The following is a 26,969-nucleotide window of genomic DNA, read 5'->3' on the forward strand; positions in this document are numbered from 1 at the left end:
TTGGATTTTTCTAGAATTTTAGGACATCTCTTGGATTTTAGGGCATTTTCTAGGATTTCAGCACACAAAATTTTGGGACATTTATAGAATTCCAGGACCTTTCTAGTATTTTAGGACATTCCTAGGATTTTAGGACATTTGGGACTCAGCTAGGACCTCTTTTGGGGGGGCTCTTGCTCTTTTAGAATAAATAAGCTTTATTTTGATGCTGTTTTATGCACTCTGACACCTTATGTATAATAAAAGTACGAAAACAAAATGTTTTTTCTTTCTTTCTTTCTTTCTTTGTTTTAATTACTGGGAGGGCACCCTGCACCCTATTGGCGGCTAGATTTGGCCCGCGGGCTGTAAATTGAGTATCACAGTCGTGGAGGTTCTCTGTAAACCTTATCAGGAACCTCAGTGGCCCGTGCAGCTCCCCCCTGTGCACACAGCTGTGAGCAATAAGCCTCCCACCCCCAACTCCTCCAGCATCCACCTCCTGAATGCGTGCGTAAAAGGCGAGTTTACCGAAACCGGTTGGCTGGGCGGTGCACACACACACAAACACACACAGCCGAACCGGTGGATGAACTTCAGCTGGATAATGGATTAACGCATCAGACAGATAGCAAAAAAGTATGAGCTCCAGATGTCAATGTATTGGAAGAAAACACCCACCCACCCACGGCGGGATGAGTCACAGTGAGGCTGAATGAGCGCCGGTGCGGACGGGGAGATTCAGCGTGGGGTATTTAACTCGTTTCTGCTACTTAAAGCTTCAAACGGCGGGTTTTTTATGGAGAAGAGGAGCTCGAGCCGCCACACGGACTTGCTGCGCGAGGCGCTGGTGCCAGATATGGATCGCGCGCGGGATAGCTCCGGACGCTGGTGCGCATCTTCATAAAGTGCGACACTCCGACACCGACGAGCCCAAAAAGTGCATCTGTCCCGAGTCCAGGCGGAGGACAGGCGGGAGGACGAGCCGCAGGAGCACCGCTGCTGCCGACCGACGAGATAATTTAGGGAGAAAAAGTTTGAGAAAAGCGCCCAAAGTACTTTTACTTTAAAAAAAAAAAAAAAAATCTCCACAGGAAGCTTTGAAGATGCGTCAAGAGGTCGCGAGGAGATTTCACGCGCTGCTCGTGATTTGGTGGATACTTGTCTTAAGTTTGGGGACAGGGTTTCCCGCCAGACACAAGAATGTCGCCCACAAGGTGAGTTTTATTCACATTTTCACCATTTATTGACTTTATGAGGAAGTTTAACGAGTCCAAAGCAGCACATTTCAAAAAGCTATCAAGTCTTAAAATCACACCTGTTGCAAAAAAACGACTTTTTGTTGAATAATTAGCTTAGCTTAGTGTCCTGCTACATCTTAGCTAACTTGAACTGCTGTAAAAAGGTTTTTTTATTACGTTTTATTGCTTTCATTTATTAAATGTGACTTTTATACAACCGTTAATAGTATAATAAAACCACACCTGCCTCACAAAACAAGTTATTTGGTTAATAATTAACTAAGATTAGCTTAATGCAATTGCACTTTTGCTAATGAAACAGTGTTAAAATGTCCCTAATGATTTATTGCTAATTACGATTACAGTTCAACATTTTTTACCTTCATTAATGTCACTTAATAGTGTTCATTTTAGGATGTTATTGACAGTATTTTAAAATCACACCTGCTTTTAACAACATTTTTGGTCAAAATTAGGTCGTTAACTTTTTAAAAAATGTCCTAATGATTTTGTCCTTTTTACTGCTAAATACAGTAACCTTTTACCTTCAATATTATCAATTAATAGTCTTAATTTTTTAAAATATCGTTAACAGTATTATTAAATCAGACCTGCTTTTAACAGAATTTTTGTCAAAAATAAGCTAGTTAAGGATTTAAAAAAAAAATCCTAATGTTTTTTCCGCTTTATTGTTAAGTACGGTAACTTTTTACCTTCATTAATGTTGACTACTAGTTTAAACTTTACTTTTTTGTCAGATAATTAACTTGCTTCATTCCCTGGTGCATATTTGCTAACTGTAGTAAAATGTCCTCATGGTATTGTCCACTTTTGTGCTAAATACAGTATCTTTATTAATGCAAAATAATAGTCTAAATTTTATTTAAAAATCATTGACAGATGTATTTAAAATCGTATCTGCTGCTAACAAAAGAAGTTTTTTTGTGAAATAATTAGCTGGCTTAGTGTAATGGAGCATCTTTGCTAACGTTAACTGTCGTAAAAATGTTCCTAATGGTTTTAGCAGCTTTATTCCTAATTAAAGTACCGTCATTAATGTTAGCTAATAGTCTTAATTTTAGAAAATTACACCTGCTGCTTTCAAAAGAAAAAAAAGGTTGTTCTATTAATTAATTTATTTTTGTCAAATATTGTTAATTAGCACGTTTAACGCCCTGGTGCATCTTAGCTAACGTTGTCTTTTGAAAATATATATATAATTATTGTCAATCAATAATACCTTCATTTATGTCAACCAAAAGTCTTAATTTCAGAAAATTATTTATAGTATTATAAAACCACATCTGCCTAACAAAACTTTTTTTTTTGTCAATAATCAGCCAACTTTGGTGCATTTTTGTTAATGTTACTTTGGTAAAATGTCATTATCATTTGTTAGCTGTATTATACAGTAACTTTGACCTTCGTTAAAGTTATTAATTAATGTATTAATTTAAAAACATAATTGACAGTATTATAAAATCACGCCTGCGGCTAGCAAGACGACTTTTTTGGTCAATTTAATTAGCTCGTCTAAAGCCCTGGTTTGTCTCTGCTAACAGTAATAAAATGTCGTAATGGTTTTTGTTAGCTTCATTGCAAAGTACAGTTCCTTAATTAATGTCCTAAGAGTCTAAATGTTATGATATCATTGACAGTATTATAAAACCACACCTGCCACCTAAATAACAATTTGTTTTGGGTCAAATAGTTAGCTAGCTTAATCTCTTGGTGCATGTTTTGTAACTGTTATTTTGTAACAAATAGTCTGAGTAGTTTTGTTCTCATTATTTCTAAATACAGCACCTTCATAAAGATCAACTAATAATCCTTATTTTAACATTTTTGACAGTTACATAAAACCGCAGCTGCCATGGACAATATAATGTTTTTTAGGTCAAATAATTAGCTAGATGAGTGTCCCAGTGCATCGCTAAAACGTCCCAATGGTTTTGTCTGATTTGATGTTGACTAATCATCTTAATATCAGTGAAAGTATTATAAAATCTGACCTGCCAGTTACAAAACAAGCTTTTCTTGTCAGATAATTAACTAATATTAACGTAATGCCTTGGTGCATCTTTGCTAACTAAAATGTCCAAATGGCTTTGTCCATAGCTGAATACAGCCCCTTCATTAATATGGACTAATAGTAGCCTTTATTATAATAAATCAACGTTTATTAGCTAATTATATTTGGTTTTATTAATCTGAGTGCAGTATGTGTGCAATATTTTCCTCTGAGGTGTAGTGGAGTATAAAGTAGCATAAAAAATGGAAATACTGAAGTACAAGAACTTCAAAAATTCACTTAAGTACTTAAAAACAACAGCTTTTAAGGGTAAAAAAGATGTCAAAGTGTCTTAAGGACATTGAGAAAAAAAACTGGGTCACGTTCCCTTAAATATTTAGAAGATGAACATTCAGAGAACATCGTGAGAGTAGCAGGAGACTTAAACATCATAATTTGATGCAGGACAGGCACACACATTCATAATAATGCGTGAAATTAAAGGAACGGTGTGTGAAATTTAGGGGGATTTAGTGACATCTAGTGGTGAGGATTGCAGGTTGCAACCAGCTGAAACTTCTCCCAGTTAGGATTCTTTCAGTGTTCAATGTTTCGGAGGTTTTTACCGGGAGCTAAGTTATCCACAGAGCTCTCTTCCTCTCCGAAACAAACAGTTCGGGTCAACGAAACCACTAAAAACACGGTAGTGTTGGAGTGAGCTGGTGAGGCTTCGTGTTTTTCTTCTGCAGAGCTCCAATTGCGACTATTTAGTAACATTTTGCAAACACGGAGCATCAGCACGGAAATCTTTGCAATATTTGAACTGTAGAGCTGTTAGTTTGTTTCCAGCCCATTACAGTTTAAGTATCTGCTAACATCCAAATGTTGACAGGAAGCTTCAAGTCCACAACAAAACATCAACACGAGCCAGGTCCTTCAAAATAAAAGCACCATGGGTTGCATTTTGATTTATCTAATTAACTTTAGTACAACAATACTAAATTTCAATACTTGTTGAATGTTATTATAACAGTAGTTTATGTAACTTTATTTTATGGCAGTAGCTACTTTTTTCAAAATATCGAGATATATTTAGTGTATTGTGATATAGCCTAAAAATATCATAATATTATTTAAAAGCCGTATTGGGGTGTTGAAGTCAGCCGTTTCTAAGATGCATCGTGACGCGGACATGGACGATTCTGTATCGATGCAGTGACAGCACATAATTGATTATAGCTATGAAGTATTGCTTGTTGATTTTCTGGCAGCGGCTAGACAATAAAGTTCAGCAGTTCAAGAGAACTTCCTGGTGGCAACGTCACATTAAATTGTGTGTGAGCGGAGCTCGCTGACAGCTTGTATTTACTGATGAAAAATTAGTCAAGTGCATTAATATATTAAATTAAGGATGCGATGCATGATGCATCATGATGCATTATGGAATCACTGACATGATAATCGGAATTGAATCGAATCGTGACACCCGATGCACAGCCGTAGTAACAAGTGAAGCATAGAGTACGTACGAAATGTGCAGCGCCAAAAAATATTAACTTGTTTGATGTGATGTAATAGGTCAACAAGAAGAAGGTCCAACAGCAACCAGCTGAAAGGAGGCATATCGCCACCTCGGACAATCTTCCGTCAATAAATTGATTCTCGCCTGCAGCCTTCATGCTGGGATCAGGACAGAGGTCCAATGAAATGGCCTAATCGAGCTCTAACCGAAGCTCGACTAAACTGTGCATGTAAACGTACTGAAAGTTCTCTTTCAAACAGTTTCCATCAAATGATTCAGTCAGTTAACGGCGCTGAGACGTCAGGATTCCTCATCAGTGCGCGCTGCTCTCTTTTGTTTCGCTCCTGTCTCCATGTATAGTAAGGTTTACCATCACTGGACACACACCCTGCTATCATAAATCCAGACGCTCTCTGCACACAGGCTGCGCTGTGTGTGTGTGTGTGTGTGTGTGTGTATGGGAATGTTTGTGTTACACACGGACATATTTGGATATCAAAGTCTGTTTGTGTGTGTTTGTGTCAGGGTTCAGTTTTTGCCTTTGAACTCCCCTTCTTGTGTGGCCTCCCATGGATGCCCTATTGGGACTCTCTCTCATCATCCGTCTGATTGATGTCAAAGCAAAAAGAGAAGAAGAAGAAGAAGAGAGGGAAAACAGGGAGGGAAGAGGAGACGGGAATGATTAGCGAGGAAAAGAATCTCACTGTGGCCGTGTGACTTTAGCGATATTACACTCGAGGGTGCGCTTTAACCTCATTTGTGGCTCGACAGTGATGTGGTCCGCCGAGGTCCGTTAGCATCACTCAAGCGCCACAAATGATATTAAAGCACGCTCTGGAGTGTAATATTGAGATTATACAACTATTAACAACAAAATGGAATATATCATCAAAATCTATTCATCTTGAAGTCCAATTAGCTTTCAAAATATGAGGCTTTTTGTGACTGATGTTTCCCGTTTCCATGGAAATACACAAAACCCGGAGACACTTAATTTGCTTTGCTTTGGGGGCCAATTTTGCAAAAAGACAGCAGGCCAGGGGCCACTTGCAGCAGGATTAGGATTTTAAGGAGAATCCTGGAGTTTTAGGACATTGTATTATTTTAGGACATTTCTAGGATTTCAGGATGTGTCTTGGATTTTAGGACGTCAATTGTATTTTAGGTCATTTTTAGGATTTTAGGACAATTCTTGGATTTTTATTTGATTTGATTTCACTTGTCAGAAATAATTCTGAAATTTGTCTTTGGTTCCGGGATGTCAACTGCTTCTACAATAATGATAATAGTAATAACAATAATAACAATAATAATTATGATAATGAAGACAATATAATGGCTTTATTTAAACAGCACCTTTCATACAAGAAGCAAATTAGGATATTTCTAGGATTATAGGACATTAGGGCTTGACTAGGACCTGTGTTGGTGGGGGATCCTCCCCTGGCACTTTTTTTAGATAAATAAACCCTATTTTTACGCTTTGTATGCACTCTGGCACTTTATTTATCCTAATAGTACAAAATCAATTCCCACTTTATTTTTATTGTGAATTTGTTGGGGGGGCCACTTGGCACCCTCTGAGGGGCCAGATTTGGCCAGTGGGCCATAGGTTGAGTATCACTGGTTTACACCGTTGGTGAGCTGGCTGTTTTCATAGTTAGAGCTGTATTTCAGCAGCATTGCTCCTGTAATTTTTCGACATTGTGTGACTTAAATCCACTGACACCGCTCTGGCAGGCTCCTTATCCCCTCGCTGATTAACATTTCAGTTAAGAAATGGCGGAGTAATATTTTTAGTGACGCTGTCATGCTGATTTGAGTACATCATAGATGTCTCGTCGACCAATCAGATTGCTCGGTCGGGACTACTTGTTGTATAATGTTCATTTCATTCACCAAAAGGCTGCGGCTGGTGACTCGGTGGCTTCGCCTGTGACCTGCTGGAAGTGTTGGATGCAGAGGAGAGATTATCAGAGGAAGAGAGAAGGCGGAGGGGAGGCTCAGTAAAGCGGGTAACGAGATGCTTATGTAACCAGAATAAGGCGAGCCCTCTGCATCTCTCACACTGCCGCTCGGGTCAAGTGTCACTCATCTGATTGTTTACGTTGGCTCTTTTTTGTGTTAATGTGGAATTTCCTGTTTTTGGTTTTACCCCCATCTCTCAGCAGCGAAGGAGGAGGAGGAGGGTTTGACCTCTTTTCTAAATATTGGGACCTGTTTAGCCTGACTGTTTTGCACCCCCACTTCCCTCCCCGACCTCCACAACCTCACCCCGATTCCACCAGGCATGCATTTGTTGTCCTGTTTCCATTTGCAAAAAGACGGCGATCAAAGAGCGCCCATAGTTTATTGTTCTTGTGTAATGGTTTGGAAACAGCCAAGTGCAGAGGCCTTTGATATCTGCGGGCACATAAATCAGCGCTGCCACACCGCCTGCCTTCCCAGCCTGCCCCCCAACCCCCCCGGATCCAGTCCCTGCCCCTCACCTCAGCCCTGTCGCCCCTCAGCCCGTCTCCCTGACCCGAATGTGTGTCACCATCAGCAGTAGCAACCAGTGGTGGAAGAAGTATTCAGATCTTTCACTTAAGTGAAAGTACAAATACCACACTGTTAAAATACAGACAGACAAGTAAAAGTCCTGCACTGAAAGGGTTATTTCAGTGAAAGTAAGTAAGTGTAATCAGAAACGTGTACTTAAAATGTTAAAAGTGAGTGAAAGTAACCAATGCAGACAAGTATTGAAAAAAATAAAACAGAACAAAGAATTAAAGAAAAAAGAAAAACAGCCAAAAACTCAAAATTATAAAAAGAAGAAAAAAAACCAAATGCTCATTATTATTTTTAAAACATTAATTGAACTAGAAAACACCTCAAAACTCAAAATTAAAAAAGAAGAAACCACAAAATTCAAAATTATATAAAAAATAAATAAAAATAAATAATCCAAAACTCTCAAAATTATTTTAAAAAAAGAGGAAAAAAACATCCACCAAAACTCAAATTATTTAAAATAAAAAACACCCCAAAATTATAAAAAATAAAATAAACACCCCATAATACAAGCTTATTTAAAAAAGAAAACAATTATCCCCAAAAAATTGCCCAAAAAAACTCAGAAAAAAGAAAAAGAAAAATATAAGAAAAATAGAGAAAAATAGATTTCTAGTCATTGGCGCTGTACTTGTTTGAACTGTTTGGCAGATTAATTAACAACGAAACGTCGGATTTTATAAAATCTACTTATGATTTTTATCATAAGAACTTTAATTTGTAAAGTAACTGATCTGTCAGATAAATGTAGTGAAGAAAAAAGTGCAGTTTTCCCGCTGAAATGTAGTGGATTAAAAGTATTAAGCGGCATGAAAAAGAAATACTCAAAAATTTCATACAAGTACCTCAAATTCACACTTAAATACAGTACTTGAGTGGATGTACTTTGTTACATTCCACCACTGGTAGCAACAACAGTAGCCCAAAATGGATCCAGCGTGTTCAGTTTAGTGAAACGAGGATGAATGTGTTGCCAAAAGGGTTGATTTAATGTTTGTCTGAGACGAGAGCGGGCCGAGGTCCCCCACTGCATCCAGAGAGTCTCCCTGTTAAACACACTGCATGCCATCAGCCGTCGGGCCTTTGATCAGGAGCGCCCCACTACCGAGAGGAGGAGAGCGGGATCAGAGAGAACGAGGGGGAGGAAGAGAGGAGGAGGAGAGTGATATACAGGGCGAGAGAATACAGGATCCAGATGTGTAACAAGACGAGATGAGGAGGGTGTGAAAGTATGTGGCCTCTCTCGTGACTCTGGACCTGGTGTGTCTGCAGGAGTGTGAAGGTGCTGCAGCATGTGTGTGAGTGTCGGCGTCTCAGATTGTCACAGCTGCTCAGATCTGACAGTGATGCATTTTAATAGCAGATCAGTTATAGGGTAAAATGGATCATCATACTGGAGGATTTCCAAAATCTAATCTCATATCAAGCACCTGATTTTAGGTGTAGCGGAGAGAAGCTGAGGCTTGATTTGCTCCCATAGAGAAGAATGTCAGTTCTGTTTTTGGTATTATTTCTTTATTGTTTCTTGCTATAGATCCTAATCATTACACATTGGATTTGAGGTATTGGCAGTGAAAAATTGGTGCATTTTTATGAAAAATAAAAATCTTTAAAAATGGACAGTGCACAAAAAATTCACTTTTTAAGTTACTTGGAGGACTTGGAATTGATTGATTTGTCATTTTAGTTATTTTTGAAGGACCCAGCTCGTCTTGAGCCGGAAGTGTTGATATTATTTGCTGCGTTGAATCTTAGCATTAGCAGACAATTAAACCGATACAGCGGCGCCTTAAACTATTAGGATTCATTCACTGTGAACCGGAAACAAACCGCTCTCCAGTTCAAATATTACTAATATTTGCAAGTCACACTGGTGCTCTGTGGTTGCAAGATGTGACTAAATAGTCTAAATAGGGCTTTTGCAGGAGCTCTGCAAAAGCCCTGATTTTTGTGTGTGTCTGTAAGAGGCAGAGAGCTGTAGGAGAGAGCGAGAGAGCCTGAATGCAACCTAAAAAACGTTGTGCCAATTTATACTTGATGTTCGCGATATAGTTATTTAATACATTGCAGGTGAAACAAGCAGCAATACCTCAACCTTTTTTTTCAGCCCTAGTTTGCACATTAATTCGGGATGTTGACCGGTTGGTCGAACTTTTCACCCCGCAGTCAAACAGCTTAAATTGCATCGTCATTTTCTCCAAACAGATGCACGTGTGCACGTGTGTAAATGCTTCAGCGCTCCTCGCTCGTTCTCATGTGCAGCATTGTTTGGTTCTGACTGTGGCAGCAATATTCAAATATCACCAATGCAACAGACACTAAAAATGTATTTATTTTGGATGAGCGTTTTGGTGTTCGTTATTTTTAAATGGTGAACAGTGGTTACCACTTACGACAACGAAAAGCCAAGAACTGAGAGCCAGTTTCTCAAAATTACTGTTGAGCTCTGCTAGTTTACCAAGTATTTAACGTATGTAACACTTAAAGCTGCTGTCAAGAGTTATTTTCACTTTTGTTTAATCTTCCTATTGTTGTCTTTATTAATCAATTAACCTTTTAATCTACAGGCAGCACTGAAAAATGTCCCTCCCAGTTTCCCAGAGAGAAACATCTTTTAATGTCTTGTTTTGTTGGACAAATAATCCAACATTTACAGATATACAACACTGTGATAAGATACGTGACATTAAATTGAGAAAAGGAGCTTTAGAAGCTATATTGGGAAAATTTGCTCGATCTTTAATTGAAAAATATTTGGAAAAAGTAATTATCATTAAAGATGCTGATTGTTTTTCTGTTGATAAACTAATCAGCGCAGTGTTTAAATTGTGTTTACGTTATATCCGATGCTTAATACAGGAGAAACTTAAATCATAAGCAAAATGTTGCCCTAAAAATCCATACAATGTTGCCCTAAAAATCCATACAATATCAAATATATTTAAATTAAGCCAAAAATTGCAGTCGTTTATGTACAGCATGTAGAAATCCAGTGCATTGCTGTAAGTAGATGTTGTTATCGAGGCAAAAATTGTCAATTTGCATGTATAACAATATGTTAAATACTCACTTACAGTATTTGCAGCTGATAGAATAACAGAGAAAAAGGCTGAATTTTCCAAAAAGGTTATCTTCTTGTCAGCTCCAGTTTACATATATCTGGGGAGGGGGCCAACTTCTCTTCATCCATCATTTATCATGCTTGACGGGCTCCTGCTCCAAACAGGCATTATGTGTTCACATGCTTGAATTTGCCCGACTACATAACTTCTTTATGGCGACAATCGCAGGCAGCCAGTGAAAAGTACGGCCTGTTCCAGAGGCCATAAGTATAGATCATCAACCATTTGGTCATTAATTCAGACATTTCTTCTCCTCTTTAGCCCTCCGACTGCAAACGGTTTGTTCTGAGCAGACCGCAAACTGGCTCGGTCAAATCTCCACGTCCGCTCCAGTCACATGTGTCAGCCAATTCAGCATATTCGGGACAATAAAGACATGAACATGGGTTCATTAGAGGGTTTGGATTTTGGTTTTGACCAGTGTGGGGCATGAAACAGATATGTGTCCTATTAGACATGAAACAGACTGTAGAATGGGACCAACCAAAAATCCATTTTCAGCGACTATATTCCAGATACAGAACATAAATCTACAATTCTCCGCCGTTATTATGTCGCCATTAATCACCATTAATCTCAGAGATCAACATTTCCTCCTGCTGGGCTCACCAACTGTAAAACCTGAGAGGTTAAATTAAGTGGCGTCCGTAGTGGCGGCAGCACAGCAGGTTCAGACACGCTCGCACCAGCCCAGGGGTCCCACGCCTCCCAGGCCCTCTCATTAAAGCTAAAAGAGGATCTCTCTGGCACAGGCCCCTCTTTGTCCACGGCCTGGATGCCATGACTGTTGTGGGAAAAAAAAAGAATGAAATGAACGACGACTGGTTGGTCACTTGGCTGGTTAGTCGGATGCCTCGGGGGCTTTTTGGAATTGCTGACCACGCTACGGAGTGGTACATGGTTTCAAGGTTTCTTCCTGGAAACAGAGCACTAATTGTTTTTTTATACAATAGGACTGCACAAATAATTGAAATGTAATCGCAATATGGGCAAGTGGAAATGTCCTGATCAAGTTTTTTTGCCCCTTATCCAGATCCAAGTCCTTCGATATTGAATGTATTACCAAATCCTGATCCAATGCCCTATTACCTGAATAATACAGCTGCACAATGCACACGTCAAGCATCCTAACCCTCTATGGTACACGTAATGGGTTTTTTTGCACATGTGTGTCATAAAATAGGCTAAGTAAACATAATTTCAGTAAATTATCAAAAAAATGTTACTTTAGGGGTACATTTTTTGAGATGCAAAACTGTACCGTAATGGTAAGAAGCGAAAAAGGATTATTGTTTAAAATTTGAATGAAATTGAATAAAAAAACTAGTGGGAAAAAAAATCAAGAAACCTTTAAGTTCAAAATGCAATTTTCTTTTGAAAAATTAAAATTTTTATAAGTTTGTTTGTCCAAGTGTTGCCCTCAGACAACATTGTACCACTGTGGAACAAACAGCCTGTTGAAAGAATATAAGTATATTTTAGCAAACGTAAAAAGACAATGTATCAATTGAGGATGTATTACATGAGTGTAAACGGCCAAAAATGGCAAAAGAATTTTGGCAAATTGCTGCACTTGGCGCAAAACAAGTTTTATTATCTTACATATATCAGATGTTAACTGTTTTTCAGTGGGGCGCCGTGACACACGAGCGTCCGGGTTCAGCCAGATAGTAACACAACTCCAAAGTGACCTGAATCTGATTTTTTTCCCCAAATGTGATTATTTAATGACAAGCAGAAATCACATGGAATCTGATCTGTTCAAATCAGATTTGGGCCACTTTATGTGGTTCAAAATCAGATACAGATCTGATTTTTGTAAAATGCGACCTCAGTCTGAACAGACATGAGACCTGTATAAGATTTCAATGCAACTTTATGTCACTCTCGATCTTTATCCTGCTATAAAATGAAGAAAACTCAGTCTCTCCGTCCGTCTGTATCCATTTTTCTGTCTCTCCATCAACTGTAATTTATTATGTGTTTTTATTGCGATCCCTGATAAATCACATATCCTCCCATCCCTTCTCGTAAATCATTCTGCTGGATCACCGCTCCAGATAAACTCTTCATTTTGTGTCTTTTCTCGTACTTTCAGGGTCATGGCCACCAGATTCACAGCGGTGGGGTCCAATACGCCCCTGAGGCTTTGGAGCAGCAGAACCAGGTCCAGAGTCTCCTGCCGGAGCCCCACAACCACCAGAGGAGGTGGTCCCACCCGCAGCATCGCTCTGTTGGCGTTCTCCCACAGCCTGAGCCCGAGGAGGAGACCAAACCCTTCATCCTGGATCTCAAGAACTTTCCAGACCTGGCCAACGCTGACATCAACTCACAAAACCCAAACATACAGGTGAGTCTGGAGAGCGAGGGTCAGAGTGTATTTTATTCAGGATTAAGATACAAAAACAAGCTCTTCATGCAAGGCAGGTTTAAATGAACCCTCAGACAGTGCAAACAGAAATAGAGAGAATCTTAATCTCAATGGGGCCAACCTGGTTAAATAATAAACAAAATAATATGGTTCTCACAATGATGGATATCACAATGATGGATATCACAATGATGGATATCCGCGATTCGTAGTTCACATACGCCATTTAGGAGATTCGTGTAGAACCGAGGAGGTCAGATGGGAGAAGGGGAGAGATGGACAGCGTGCAGACCGCCACGCTGTCACAGACCGCCATGGACTGTTTAAACAGAGTTTGGATTAGTCTTGCTTTTACCATAATCTGAGGCTTTTCTTCCAACAATAGGGTTAGACTTTGATAACAGGAATGTGTCAGTATGCCGAAAATGAGCTTTTTTTTTTCTTTTTCTGAATGTAAAATAGATGAAGTAGTAGTGTGCAAACTGAAATTGCAAATATAAAATATGCCTAATGGAAACATTTTAATTACGAAAAAAATGCACAACGCATGAGTTGGTATTTCAGGTGATTCAAAAAAGCAACACTTTTTTGGCTTTTCTGGGTCACATGATACCATGTCTGTGAGCTTGTCAGTAGGAACTGGCTCCCTCAGGATGCAGCAGGAGCTACAAGAGCTGTTATTGCATCACATAACTCTGAGAAAGTTGAGTGGCTCATCCAAAAGTTTTGAATCCACAATTCCTCTGTGAAATCGTGGACTATCAGCTCCCAGAAATCCCTCATGCGTGGACGCTCCCACGTATAAGGGGCTCGCCTTTCCATCATGGCCCCATAACACACCTACGCCACCTTTTTTTTTTTTTTAAATATACAAACATCACAGTCACAAACTGACAGTAGAAAAACGTCCATTTACATTACGAATAACTAAATTTTAAACAACAAAATAAATGTGCACGTGACGATTCACAGAAAAACATAACTAATAAAGTTAGGTACAAAAGTACAATAAAAGGGGAAAAATAAGGATGAGAGACACGATTAACCATAATGACATGGTCAATTATAACACTAGTTGTGTGAAAATAGGGAGGCCTACACCACTTTTGATTGGAAATAATGACGGCTAATACGATGCATAACATCGTGAGAGAAGTTACATAACATCACTCAGTTGAAATGTGTTCATCTTGCAATTGTGTTTTATCAATATTTCGAAAAGATTGCTTAAGTTTTGCACAAATCTATAATGCAAACCTGTCTCCAGTCACCAATAGATGGTAAATTATGTGTTAAATTAAAACCATTTATGCCAGTAGAACTAGGGCACAAAATGATTTATCTTCTTAATGTGTAATTAAATCTCTGATCTTAGCAACAAGGCTGCATCTTTTTCTGCTACTATTTAATTAAAGTGTAATAAAGAAAGAAAAAGGCTCTCTAATCATAAGTGTTAGCCATTAAGTCCTCATCATCTCCATCTAAACTGACCCAAAAACCTTTTCTGTTTAACTTATCTCAGGGCAGTTATCCTCTCCAGCTCTGGTCAGTGTAATCAGGATGTGGTTAGAGGGCCATAATGACGCCGGCCTGCGTCTACGTCGAGCGCAGGAGCCGATGAAATGTCTGATGGGTTTTTCATGTCTCAGCATATAGGCCAGATGTACCGCAATCTGAACCAAAAGATATATTCAGCTTAGACAAATGAAAGCATCGGATCTTCATACATTCCCAACTGTGAAATTAATTTCACAAAGAAATCTCAGAAAGGTTTTCCCCCTGCAGTCTCGCCTGGTCTTCACATCAGCTGAAGCGCTGCAGCATCTAGGATGAGTCATATCGAGGTAATGAGAGGTAGTTATCCAGAATAAAAGCTCACATTCGCTCCCTGAGAGAATCGTTTGGTTGGCTGGATGCTCATGCTCACGTCTGGCTGGCTGATCTGGGGAACGGGTTCGTTTGCTGAAAAAACTTCTCCGCAGATTTGAGTCAGTTGATTTCTTTAGAAGAGCTTGTGACTCGAGCTGCACAAGAATATTCATATTTTTTTGACGTCAAAAGCAAAGTCAACAGCAGTTCAATCACTTGTCACTGTTTACTACTCTAAATTGGGAAGTCATGGCATTTTGTCATCTTGGTTTTAGAGATATATCAAATATACTTGAGGTACTGCGGCTTATACCACGTACAGTATATATTAAATGACTTTATAACGAACATCAAATATGAATTGTCACATCGTTTTTATAAACCGCTGGCGTTTTGGTTCCCTCGCTCTCTCTCCTATAGCTCTCTGCCTCACAGACACACACACAGAGCAGGGCTTTTGCAGAGCTCCAAACTGTGACTGTTTAGTCACATTTTGCAATCACGGAGCACCAGTGCGACTTGCACATATTAGTAATATTTGAACTGAAGAGCTGTTAGTTTGTTGCCGCTCATAGTGAATGAATCCTCACGGTTAAAGGTTTCTGCTAACGCTAACATCCAACTGTTGACCAGAAGCCTCCAGTCCACAGTAAAAAACACTGACACATCCTGCCTGAGAGGAGCCTTCAAAATAAAAGCACCATAGGTCTTGCTTTGATTTCATTATAACAATACTTTCTTAAGATTTCATTATAAATGTACTTTATTGAACTTCCTTATGACCGTATTTTATTAAATATTATTATAACAGTAGTGTATTCACCTTTATTATCTGACAGTAGCTTCTCAATTCATCTTTATTGTTAACTGCAGTTATTCAGTAGTTTTGTATTTTAGTATTTAACATCAGTATCGTGTGTCGAGTATATTCGATATGTCGCCCACTGCTGAAGCCTGCTCTTATCACGGTGGTGGGAGATTTAAAATATGCTTTTCAAAATGCACTCATTCACTGGGCCAAATAATAAAACCGCTTTAACTCAGGTTGCATGTAAAACATGCCATATGTATTCCTCTGTGATCAATTTTAAACAAACCTGTAAAATTCATCCCACTTTAACAGTCTTGGATGATTCTCTCCCTGAGACAATCTGGAGCCAAAAACCAATTTGACCTATTTTAACCCACTAAAGTAAAGCATCATCTTGTCAGCCCTTCATATTGGCAGAAAAGTTAATTTCAACGTGTATTTTATTTTTAAGCTGTTACCTGCCGAAACCGATGACATGCCAACCTTATCGTACAGGCGTAATAGGAGGAATTTAAAAAGCCTTTTAAACAAAAGCTCGTTTCTCAGGAGAGTCAGAGAGAGTCGTTCAGCTCCACAGATGTTTGATGCTCTCCAACATCATATCATTGACTCACATCAGTTTTGGATTACTTCAGATTGACAGTCTCTTTTTTCTACGCAGGTAACCATCGAGGTGGTGGACGACCCTCAGATGGAGGTGGAGATGGATCTGGCGAAGGAAAAAGACTGGCTACCCTCCTCTTCCTCCTCGCCCTCTTCCACAGTGGACTGGCTCGGAGGCAAGAAGCTTTTCTGGCCCCTTTTCTGGAGTTACACCGACGCAGATTCCAGCGAGGACAACAACAGCCGGTCAGGCGTGGAGGAAACTGGCGAGGAAGAGGAGGAGGAGGATTACTCGCTGGATTACGGCAGCGAAGAGCCCTTACCCAGCGGAGTGGGCGGAGACTGGGATACGCGCTGGAACGAAGGCTGGGATCCAATGCAGAGCTACTACGGTAAGGTTTGCCAAGTGTTACACTCAGCGTCTGCTGGTACAGCTATTTTAGATATGACTTCATCAGTGATTACGGCTGTTAAAAAAATGACCAAAATGTGTCCTGTGGGTTTCACTGAAAACAAAAAAAAATGCAAAAAGGGAAAGTGTGGAAATGTAATCAGTGAAATTATCATATCAAAAAGAGACAGAGACATGTCTGGAGGGAGAGAGACGGAGAGAGAAAGGATAACCGTCTCCACAGTCCGGGAGAAACAAACGACACCAGCATGCGAGGCAGCATGAGCACTCGACCATCAGGACATTGTGGGTTATGGGCACTTTGAAGTCGACACTGGTCGTGCTGGTCGCAGAGGCCCGCCTTTTGAAGATGGGTCCGATGCGCTCGCTAATGGCAGCGTTCGGCCGGCACTGTTCCCTGGGACAAAACAGCCCTCTGCTTGTGGACAATTAGAGGGCAGATTTGGAACACAGTATGACAGGGGCCATTCGGACGGCCCTTTCATCCTTTCCCCCGGGACCCCACGGGCCCCCCCCAGACCCCGGCGGCCCTCGCTGCCCTCTGCGGCTCGGCCTTTTGAGCCAGTTCAAGAATTTCGGGGGGCTTTCAGGGCTCTGCATAACTTTTACAGCTCTCTTAATTCTGCCTTTCTCTGGTGGGAAAACATGTTGTGTCTCAGTTTGCACAGACCGCTGATTCAGGGGTAAAGATAGTAAATAATTAGAGAGACAGAGAAAGGTGTGCATGAATGAAAGACGGATAAGAGAGGAAGAAAGAAACGTGTGATGGGCTCGGCCAGTGTGTGCGAGCTGGATCAGAGCGCAGTCATGGGCTCACCACAGCCTTTCATTCTTCAGAGTTTCCCATACATACAAATATGTGCATGATTGATCTGTTTTTGAAGCTTCTCTGGTTCCAAGAATATTTTAAGTAAGATTAACTCGTCCAATTTAAAGCCTTGTTGTTGTTGCAGCACAAGCTATTCAGGGTTCCCACTGTCACGAAAAGCCTGGAAAAGTCACAGTCTGGTTTTACAGGCCTGGAGAAGTCATGGAATTGGTAAAAAAAAATTCCTTTGAGGTTTTGGAAAAATCATATTAACGAGTTGTGTATAATAAATCAAGAAACATCAGTGTAACATAAAAGTGAATTTATTTTCTGTTTATCTTGTGTTTAAGTGCTTTGGGCTTTTGATTAGGGGCATACAACTTTAAATTTAAATGGATTTGGATGGCATGTTTGCTTTAAAACATTTTTTAATTTTTTTTCTTGTCTTTATTTGGGCAATTTTTATAGGAAACCTAACTTTTTTTTTAAGAAAACTGATTTGGAAGGTGTGTTTTCTTTCAAAAAGTTTGGAATTTTACTTTTCTTTTTCTATATTTTTTTTCTTTTTAGATTGTTGCATTGCATTTTTTATAGAAAAATTAAAATTTTTGATCTTTTTTGTTGGTTTGTTTTTCCATACATTTTTTGAAAGCCATGCTTTCTCTTAAAATCTGCAAAATGACACCATTTGTTATAAACAGAAACTGTAAAAACAGTCATTATTGTTGGATTTTCACATTCCTGCTTGAATGCATCATGTGGGAGGCTGAAATTATGTTGGAATACAGCTTGAACCATATATTTTTGAAAAACACTGGTTAAGTGGTACAAGAAAAAAATTGAGTCCTTGAAAAGTCATGGAAAAGATTTGAAATTTTGTTGAAGTTGATGTGTGGGAACCCTGCATATGTGACGTAGTGTTGCTGCATTCACTATGGAGACTCTCCTGAGTTAGTGTGTAGAAAAGAACCGTGAGGATACAGGAAAGCGCATGCTTTTCCAAAAGGAAAATGTTATTATTTATCCTTGAAAAGTCATGCAAAAGTTTTAAAATTTTGTCCAGTTTAATGTGTGTGAACCATGTGTTCTGTAATTTCTAAATCTGGTAGCAGGTGGCTTCTTTTTACTCTCTGACTTCTTCATCTGTCATGCCAATATATAGATTTTATCCACTGTGCATGTCGTCGAGGCAGCAAAGGGCAACAATGCCTGTTAAGTGGTCACATCTAAAGACTCCGCGAACATAAATCAGGGATGTCTGCTTCAGCTTCTTCTGTAATTAAGACTCTCCTGAGACCTCATTCCCGTGTGGCCACATGGCGAGCTGGCAGCGCCCACAAAGTCAAATTGGGTGCTCGCTACACCCAAGCTGGTATTTCTGCACCCACCTCGCCTTTAATCAAGAACGACTTGTTTTCAGTGTTATTAACACCACAAGGAAACATGGTGCGGAGGCGGACAGCCACAGCACAGCTTCTCTCTCTCTAATTTCACTGAGGCCTTCTGAAAAAGAATATGGGTTTGCATGGGAAAGGTTGGACTGGAGAAAATGATCATTTATTTGGAGCGAGACAGAAACTTTGAACGCTTATTCTGGATTAGACTGTACACACACAGAGTTCACTGTGAAGTATTCTGTTGTGATTTGCAGGTCTTTGTCCTCTTGCATTTATCATTTTAATCAGCCCTTTGAAGCTGCAAATACAGAACATCTAACAATTGTAATCTGTGCCAGAAAGCATGATGTAGAGCTCCTGCAACAGTAAATTTAATTCCACGCCTTCATTTTGAATTCCTCTTACATACTCTCACATAATTTCTCCAATAGAGTTCTGCAGGAATGAGTCCTAAAATGCAGAAATGAGCATTTTAGCTCTCCTGGTTCCCTCGTTGCAAAGTTGGATGCCTTGAATAAGGTCTGTGGTTATCGCAAACAGAAGAGACTTTCACGTTTTGTTTTATTACATAAAATATGTCAGTAAAAACCTCGATGAATTTTGAAGTATCTATGTGCCAACAAGTGGCTAAATGAGACTGCAGAGTATCATTACGCCAAACATGGTTTTACAGCACAGTTGTGATGTGACGTGAGTTTGTTTAGAGCCTAAGGTTAGCTTTTTTCCTTCTGGTGATTGCATTTACGCTCCCTGAATCATAAAAGTGATGTTTATGTGTGCAGGTTATCTTGCTGAACAAAATGTGCAAGTATCCAGCCCGGTCTCATGCACAGAGGCATCTGTGTCTGATGTATTTGTGACTATTTGCGACCATAAATTTACTCCCATTCATTGTGTGTTGGAAACGACTCATTCGCAATGCGGAGCGAGCTGGCAGTGCAACAACAGGATGTGACAATTTGAAAAATTTAAACTCACATCAAGACAGCCAATCAAACTGTAGCTACAAGCATCAGGCAAGGCAAGGCGAAGACGATTATGTTGATATGCCGTGTGTATAGTGAGCATGCACAGCTGCAGTAGTATAACGAGTGAGAAAATCTGCGAAGGGTGAGCTGTGGGCGGGAGGCGGGTCAAACACACTCCGGACTTTCCACCCTGGAGCTCACCGTCTGTGTCTCGTGTGAAACAAAAAAAGCTTGTGATGTGTGTCACAGGATGTGACATTATTTTGGTAACAAATGCACTTATTTTAAGCAAAAACCATGATGTCTGATGCTAAACCTAACCATAAACTCTGATTATGTAGCACAAAAGCTTCTGCTGTTTGTGAGTATGTTTGACTTTTTGTCTCCACAGAGAAGGAGACAGACGAGTGGACTCCCTGGTCTCCCTGTTCAGTGACTTGTGGAAACGGTGAGAGGAAGAGGACCAAGTCCTGCGGTTACTCCTGCACTCTGACAGAAGCCTCTAAGTGTGACCTGGAGCCGTGTCCTGGTGAGATTATATTCACATTTAAGAGATCAAAATAACAGACGAAGGCCAGAGTGTTCAGGTATTTTTATTCTGCTTTCCCAGCTGGTTTTTAATCCACAGCTGATGCACTGCTCTCCTTTTTAGGTGATGTCAACACTGTGGCGGAGCCTTTCCCTTTCGAGATGGAGAACGGCACAGAGCCATTTGGGACAGGTGAGTTTTTTGACAGTTCTCTGTAACAGCACACGATAACACAGTTCATAAAAATCAGTTCATAAAAATAAAGTGATTCACGCTGGGAATGGTTTTTGTACTTTTAGTATACATAAGGTGCCAGAGTGCATATAAACGCATCCCCCGACAGATGTCCTCGATAGGACACTAATGTCTTGATATCTAAGAAATGTCCTAAAATCCTAGAAATGTCGTAAAATCTCAGAAATGTCATAAAATCCTAGAAATGTCCTAAACTCCAAGAAGTGTCATAAACTAAAGGAAACATTTTCAATATTTTAAAGAATAATTCATTTTGGAGATTTTCATAGAAAGCTTAAACTTTTTGGATTTTTTTTTTTTTTTAAAGTTTTATTTTTAAGACATTAGGTTTGGAAGGCATTTTATCTTTCAAGGTTTTTGGCTTTTTTTGTCTTTCAAATTTTTGTCGATTTTTTTTTTTGTTGTTCAAAAATCTGAGACACAGCTTAAAACCCTAGAAATGTCCGCAAAGCCTAGAAATATCATTAAATCCTAGAATACCTTAAATCCTGGAAGCGTGCAAAAATCCTCGAAATACACTAAAATCCTAAAATCGTGTATCTAACCCTAACCCTGACAAAAGTGGCCCCTGATCAAAGCAGGCTGAGCATCCCAGCCTTATATTAACCCATTAACTGCAAGCTGTTCGTACCGTACAATCCTGAATTTCGGCGACTCTCTCGTGCTGCCAATGACACAACTTCACGCAGTGTTTCTGTCCTCTCTCCGACAGATGCGGACAGCTGTGAGAAGTGGCTCAACTGTAAGAGCGAGTTCCTCCAGCGGTACCTCCACCAGGTCTTGTCTGAGCTGCCCAGCTGCCCCTGCTCCTACCCCCCCGAGGTGGCGTACACTGTCGTCAGCGTCTACGACGAGAACCACGGCCGGCAGTTTCGTTGGCGTGACGCCAGCGGCCCCAAGGAGCGCCTGGACATCTACAAGCCTTCAGCGCATAACTGCATGCGCTCTGCGCTTTCCGGCGACTCGTCCACTCTGGCGGCGCAGCACTGTTGTTACGGCGACCGCGGGCGGCTGATCACGCGAGGGAAAGGCGCGGGAACGCCTAACCTGATCAGCACCGAGTTCTCACCTGAGCTGCACTTCAAAGTGGACGTGCTGCCTTGGATCCTGTGCAAGGGAGACTGGAGTCGCTTCCACGCCGTGCGGCCGCCAAACAATGGATTGAGCTGCCCGGAAAACCCCCACGAGGACGTGTTCATGAACGAACTGGAGGAGGCGAGGGAGTACTGAGGGACCACAGCCAAAACTTCACTCAGAGAGTCAGAGCGCCCAATCCTAATTTGAGAGGAGACTGCCTACTTTAAAAAGTCATGAAATATTCCACGTAAACCACGCGTCGTGCGTCACACGTGACGAAATGCACACGTGTGATTGGGAGGTTTTTTTGGGGTTAAGGTTTGACGGTGAAGTGAGGCTGTCTCAAGTTAGGATTAGGCCCCGTGTCCCGATATCAGCGGAACTGAACTGAATTACAAGAACGGAAAAAAATGCAGTGTTCTCCCATCGCTCGCCAACCAGTTTGTTCCACATCTGGCGTAACATCGAGCTCTCTCTCCTCATATTCACTCTCCCGGTGCGTGTAAGCGTGATGTCCACCTGCTGGCTGTTTCTGATGGTGTCCAGGGGCCAGGTGCATAAATGTGTCCACACAAAAGAAAAAAACAAGCCAACGTCTTTTCCCAAACATAAACCGGTATTTATGAAGGAGTAATGTGGTGAGAAGCACCTCACACATTCTTCAGAGCGGCACAGTTTTAGCTGAGAGCGCTGCAGGAAATATGATAAAAAAGGTTATTAAATTTAAGTTTAGAGACAGAAAACAATGTTTCAAGATTGTTTTCCAGTTTCACAGATTTTTTTTTTTTTGCAGCTTTTACTGTAAAATGTCAACAAAGGTGCATTTATAAAATTAATCTTAAATTATATATGAGCAACACATTTTATTTTTATGTATTTTCATCTCTCTGTTGGTGATCGTTTAACCCTTTGAAATCCAGAGACGTCCCTTTTTCTTGTACTGCTTTCCGATGCCTTTCACAAGTATTTGAACCTTTAAACCTGAGCAAATTGCTGATTTTTTTTCACCAAAAACATGGGAAAAGGGAAAATGATCAACTTGGTAAGAAATGATTCACAAATGTTATTAATTATATATTATATAGAAAATTATACTTTTAAAAAAGTGAGGGGAAAATAATTAGGTAAAAACTACAATTATAGTAAAAACATATTGAAAATGAAGTTACAGAATTACTAAATTTTTAAGTACTTTTTTTCCAAGTCTTTTTTAATTTCGTTTTGTTTTGTTTAATTTGTACAAATTTTCAGGATTTTTTGCAATACTTAAAAAAAACAAATTTTTTTCTTATTATTGGTCATTTTTTATTTCTTTTTTTTGCCTTTTATTGGTGGAGGGACAGCTGTACATGGGGCGCCTGGTTGGTAGAGCAGGTCATTTCTTCTTTCGTTGCTCATTGCCTTCTTCCCACGTTTCTGAAAGCAATCAGGGCAATTTTCTCAGGTTTCAAAGGGTTAATTTGATCATGTGGAGTATTTTCTTCTAACCATCCGTGCCAGCATGTGTGTTTGTTGACGTCCCGGCGTCGGTTGCCATGTGCTTTTGTTGCCCAAACATAACCACATGCCGCGTAAATCACACCGTGTGTTTTTGTTGGCATCACTGTAGCGCCGTCCCGGAGCGTAAACAGCAGACGCAGACGGATTCCTAGAGCGTAATATGTAGACGTCGATGTTCAGTGACAAAGCGGCAACATGTGACGGATGAAAACTATTTCTGCCTCTGTGCATTTACACAGTTTTAATCTACACAAAGTTTTATGCATCTGGCCCCACGAGCGCTTGTGATTGACGATAGCAACACGTGGTAAACATCCTGTTTGTGGTTTAGGAAACGTACGGATGTGGTCTGGTTATTTTGGTGAAACTAACATGCGTGGGAAGAGTCCAACAGATGAATATGCCGTCTATGCTGCTACAATTTAAAATCCTTCAGGTATTAAAAGGGGAATAAGACAAAAGATGCCGCATGCGTTCACATCTTTGGAGACACTAAAATCAACAATGTTAGAGGAATTTGGGACCTCAGCCAGAGAGGTAAGCTAAACAGATTTGCTGTCGTTATCGAGCTCGCTAGTGAGAATTACGAGAATTTTTTATTTTTTTTAAACGTTTCAAATGTTTTGTCACACAGATTGATCTCATGTGTTTCCTCACAGCCAGGACGATGTGTGATCTGGGTGCCAAAGAGTTAAAAATCAGACTGTTGGTGCCTGAGTAAATCCAGCCTCCTAAGTCTCTACGGTGCAAATGTAGGAAAAAAAACAAGCAAAACTAAATTCTGCAGTGAGTAGATTGAGCTCATAGATCTCTACGATGTTCTCAGGGGGACTAACTGACCATGATAAATTTGTTCTTTTACCTCGACGGCGGAGCGCTATTGGAACAAAGTGTTTTTGGGGGTAAAGATTTCGGATCCGGAGCGTAATCGACGGACAGGTGATGCTTTTTGTGCAGTTTCAGAAAGCAGTTGGAACCCTTTTAACTGAAGAGTTGTTGATGCATTGTGTGCGGTGGAAAGATGTCATTGCTGCTTAAGCTGTTGGCTTTGGGTCTTTGGGTTTATGTACAGAAGTGGACTGGACAGAAAGGACATTCCTGCTCAAAAACAAAAACAGGTGAAGGCCACATGGACGTACTCACCTGTAGCAGAAACCACAAAGTGCAAAGAAAATGAAACAGAAGTCGCCTTCAGTCGAAGAAAATTTGAAGGCTGTCCATCATTTTGACAGATTAAAACACAATATAAACTAACTCTAGATAATTCACACCCTAATCCAGCTGTTTGCATTGACCTATTGATTAGCTGTTGGTGAATCTTGATCTCTGGCGTTTGCACTGATCGGCAATATCGCTTCAAAATATCAACTGAGCGTCTGAGGTTTCTTTGCATGGTCGCCGTCTCGGTTCATCTTTTCACGCCGTGTCCTCATAAAGTGCTGCAGGGATATTAGTTTGTAGGCTGATGATTGCCACCCTCAGATTTTTCCATTGGATTTTGGATTCAGTTTTCACATTTTATTGACCCTTTAAAACCAGATCCACATCAGTTTTCAGATGCATTTCATAAGCTATACGACTCTTTGAAAACTGAGAAAACTTTTATGATTTATTTTGAAAACATGGGGGAGAGACAATGACCAACTTAGTTTTAAAAAACAGGGGAGGATTATTAAAAAATATTTTTAATAATTAGTGAAGTTAGAAAAATGTCCAGAAAAAAATAAAAATACACACACACACACACACACACACACACACACACACACACACACATATATATATATATATATATATATATATATAGCATTTTTTTCTATGTCCATTTCTTTTTGTTTTTTCTTTCTTATTTTCAGGGAATTTTCTTGTAACTTTTAATATATATATTTTTTTTTATAATATATTTTTGGGCCACGTCTTGTTTAGTTGCGTGTTGCCTTTCCTCTGTGTTTTTGAAGGAAATCAAACCGATTTGCTCAGGTTCCAAAGGGTTAAGGCTTAAAGTTGCTCATGCTCATGAATTAAGCTTCTCCAGCATCTTGTCAAAATATGGTCACTTTCAGCTCCAAAAAAGATCATGTTGACAATTTAAAATCCCAAATTTGAGGCTTTAAAACAGGACAGGACACACCAACCTGTCACGTCCACGTTAGCTACGTCCATTATTTATACGATCTCTGAGAAAAAAAATAGCATTACACCCTTATAAATGTATAACCTATACGTTTATTATATATAGTAATTAATTTAAATTCTGTGCTATTAAATATGTCAAATCATTTAGAAAAGAAAACCACCACCCTGTTTGTCAAAATGGTGGACAAAAAAATTATAATAACAACAATAATTGATATTCGAAGTGTTCAAACTTTGCACCTCATTAAAACGTGGTGGCAGTAATCTTTCGTGTAATTTGGGAATTTTTCTTCCTGTCCAGTCTGATTCTGTGGATGTTGGCTCCAAACCTTTTTTCAGGAATTCTGCTTCCAGACGTGTTTATGCAAACACGCATTTACATGTTGGAATCACCGATTTTTAAGGAAGGCACTTTATTTAAGGTATGTATATATATATATATATATACACACATATATATAAATATATAGATATAAACAAAAGATTTATCAAAATGTACTCATGTTTGTTGATGATAGTGTTGTTGTGAAGGGAAACTGGCCAGAAATGCTGCATTGTTCTTTGAAAGTGCATAAATATCAAGTGTTCAGAGGAAAGCATGATCTTTTTTTGTGATTTCTGAATCTAGTATTACATATATGGTGTTGTACAGTATTTATTTGTCTGTTCTCTTTTTATTTTTAAAGTTTGCTTTGAAATGTCTCAACATGGTGCACTAATCTGACTGAGAAATGAAGGCACCCGTTATCAAAAGGGAAACCACTCGCCTCGCATCACTTCGTACAGCGACGTCAAGTGTTTCATTCTGCTTTGTACTGCAGTGCTCGTTGAATATGTTGTTGCAATTATGCTGAAGAAATATATAAAGAAACCTTGCATTCATCATCCGACTTTTCAATGTGTCGTTGCTTTCTCCCACACCTCAGACGCGCTGTGTAGCGGAGCCAAGCAAAGCAGCGTACGGTCGAGCCGAATTCCTGCAAACTCAACTGGCTCTTTATTGGCTGACATACCAAACTTTTCCGCACCTTTTCCCTCCAACAAGACGGGCACAGTGCAGCGAGCATTCCTGTGAAGCGCAAAGTGCCTCGATATGAAGAAGCTAACAGGAGAAACTGTACCAGCACCGGCCAGAAATGAAGCTTTTTTTTGTGAACAAGCTCTATTTTGAAAAGATTTTTTTTTTAAATTATGATTTTTTTTAAGTAAATTTTAGTAATTAGTACTGAGTAGGAACAAAATACTATGATGTCATTAAAATTTATTGATTAGAGTTGGAAAAATAGTCTATTTTTGTAAAAAGTGGCAGAACTAAGTACATTTAGTGAAGTACAATTATAGACAGATTATTGGAGCCACGGCTTTTTATTGTTAGCAAAATTTGTTGATTTTGCTTTTCTTTAAAACAATTTGGAGATTTTTTGGGAGATTATAAAAAAACTTTTCCTTTTAAGCTTCTTTGTGGGTTTTTTTCTTTTATTTTTGGTTTTAAAAAAGATTTTTGTCTTTCTCTTTTCTCTAAAGATTTTTGGGTGTTTTTTATGGCAATTTTTTTTTAATGATTTTTTAAAAAACATTTCTGGTGATTCTTTTATGACTTTTTTTCCTTTTAAATTTTTTTGGTGCTTTTCCAAACTAAAAAAAATATATGTAGCTTTTGGGAAGATCAGAAAAAACAGCCTCTGATTAATAAAGAACAGTCTTTCACAGAACTTTTATTTTAGAAACTGCAAAATTACATTTCTGGGGTTTTTTTCTGCTATAATCCAAAATCCAATGGAAAAATTACACTGACCTCTTGACAA

At 39.4% G+C, this 26,969-nt stretch overlaps 1 protein-coding gene across 1 annotated transcript; it reads left to right on the forward strand.

The window, feature by feature from the left end:
• The first annotated feature begins 486 nt into the window (after window positions 1–486).
• On the forward strand, window positions 487–26,049 carry ism2b (isthmin 2b). Its single transcript, XM_042503713.2, has 6 exons — window positions 487–1,196; window positions 12,527–12,778; window positions 16,141–16,474; window positions 20,059–20,196; window positions 20,320–20,388; window positions 21,164–26,049. The coding sequence occupies exons 1-6, from the start codon at window positions 1,086–1,088 to the stop codon at window positions 21,679–21,681; spliced, it is 1,422 nt and encodes a 473-aa protein (XP_042359647.1). The 5' UTR covers window positions 487–1,085; the 3' UTR covers window positions 21,682–26,049.
• The last annotated feature ends 920 nt before the right edge of the window (window positions 26,050–26,969 follow it).

The sequence above is a fragment of the Plectropomus leopardus genome, chromosome 16 (assembly GCF_026936395.1).
Source record: "Plectropomus leopardus strain MGB_pleo_1.0 chromosome 16, ASM2693639v1, whole genome shotgun sequence".
Classification (NCBI taxonomy): Eukaryota; Metazoa; Chordata; class Actinopteri; order Perciformes; family Serranidae; genus Plectropomus; species Plectropomus leopardus.

Excerpts from the sequence above, each read along its gene's own strand:
- ism2b (XM_042503713.2), top strand. The coding sequence starts at position 1,086 with ATGCGTCAAGAGGTCGCGAGGAGATTTCACGCGCTGCTCGTGATTTGG. Across the intron at positions 1,197-12,526 it reads ACAAGAATGTCGCCCACAAG|GGTCATGGCCACCAGATTCA; the intron begins GTGAGTTTTATT and ends TCGTACTTTCAG. Across the intron at positions 12,779-16,140 it reads CACAAAACCCAAACATACAG|GTAACCATCGAGGTGGTGGA; the intron begins GTGAGTCTGGAG and ends TTTTCTACGCAG.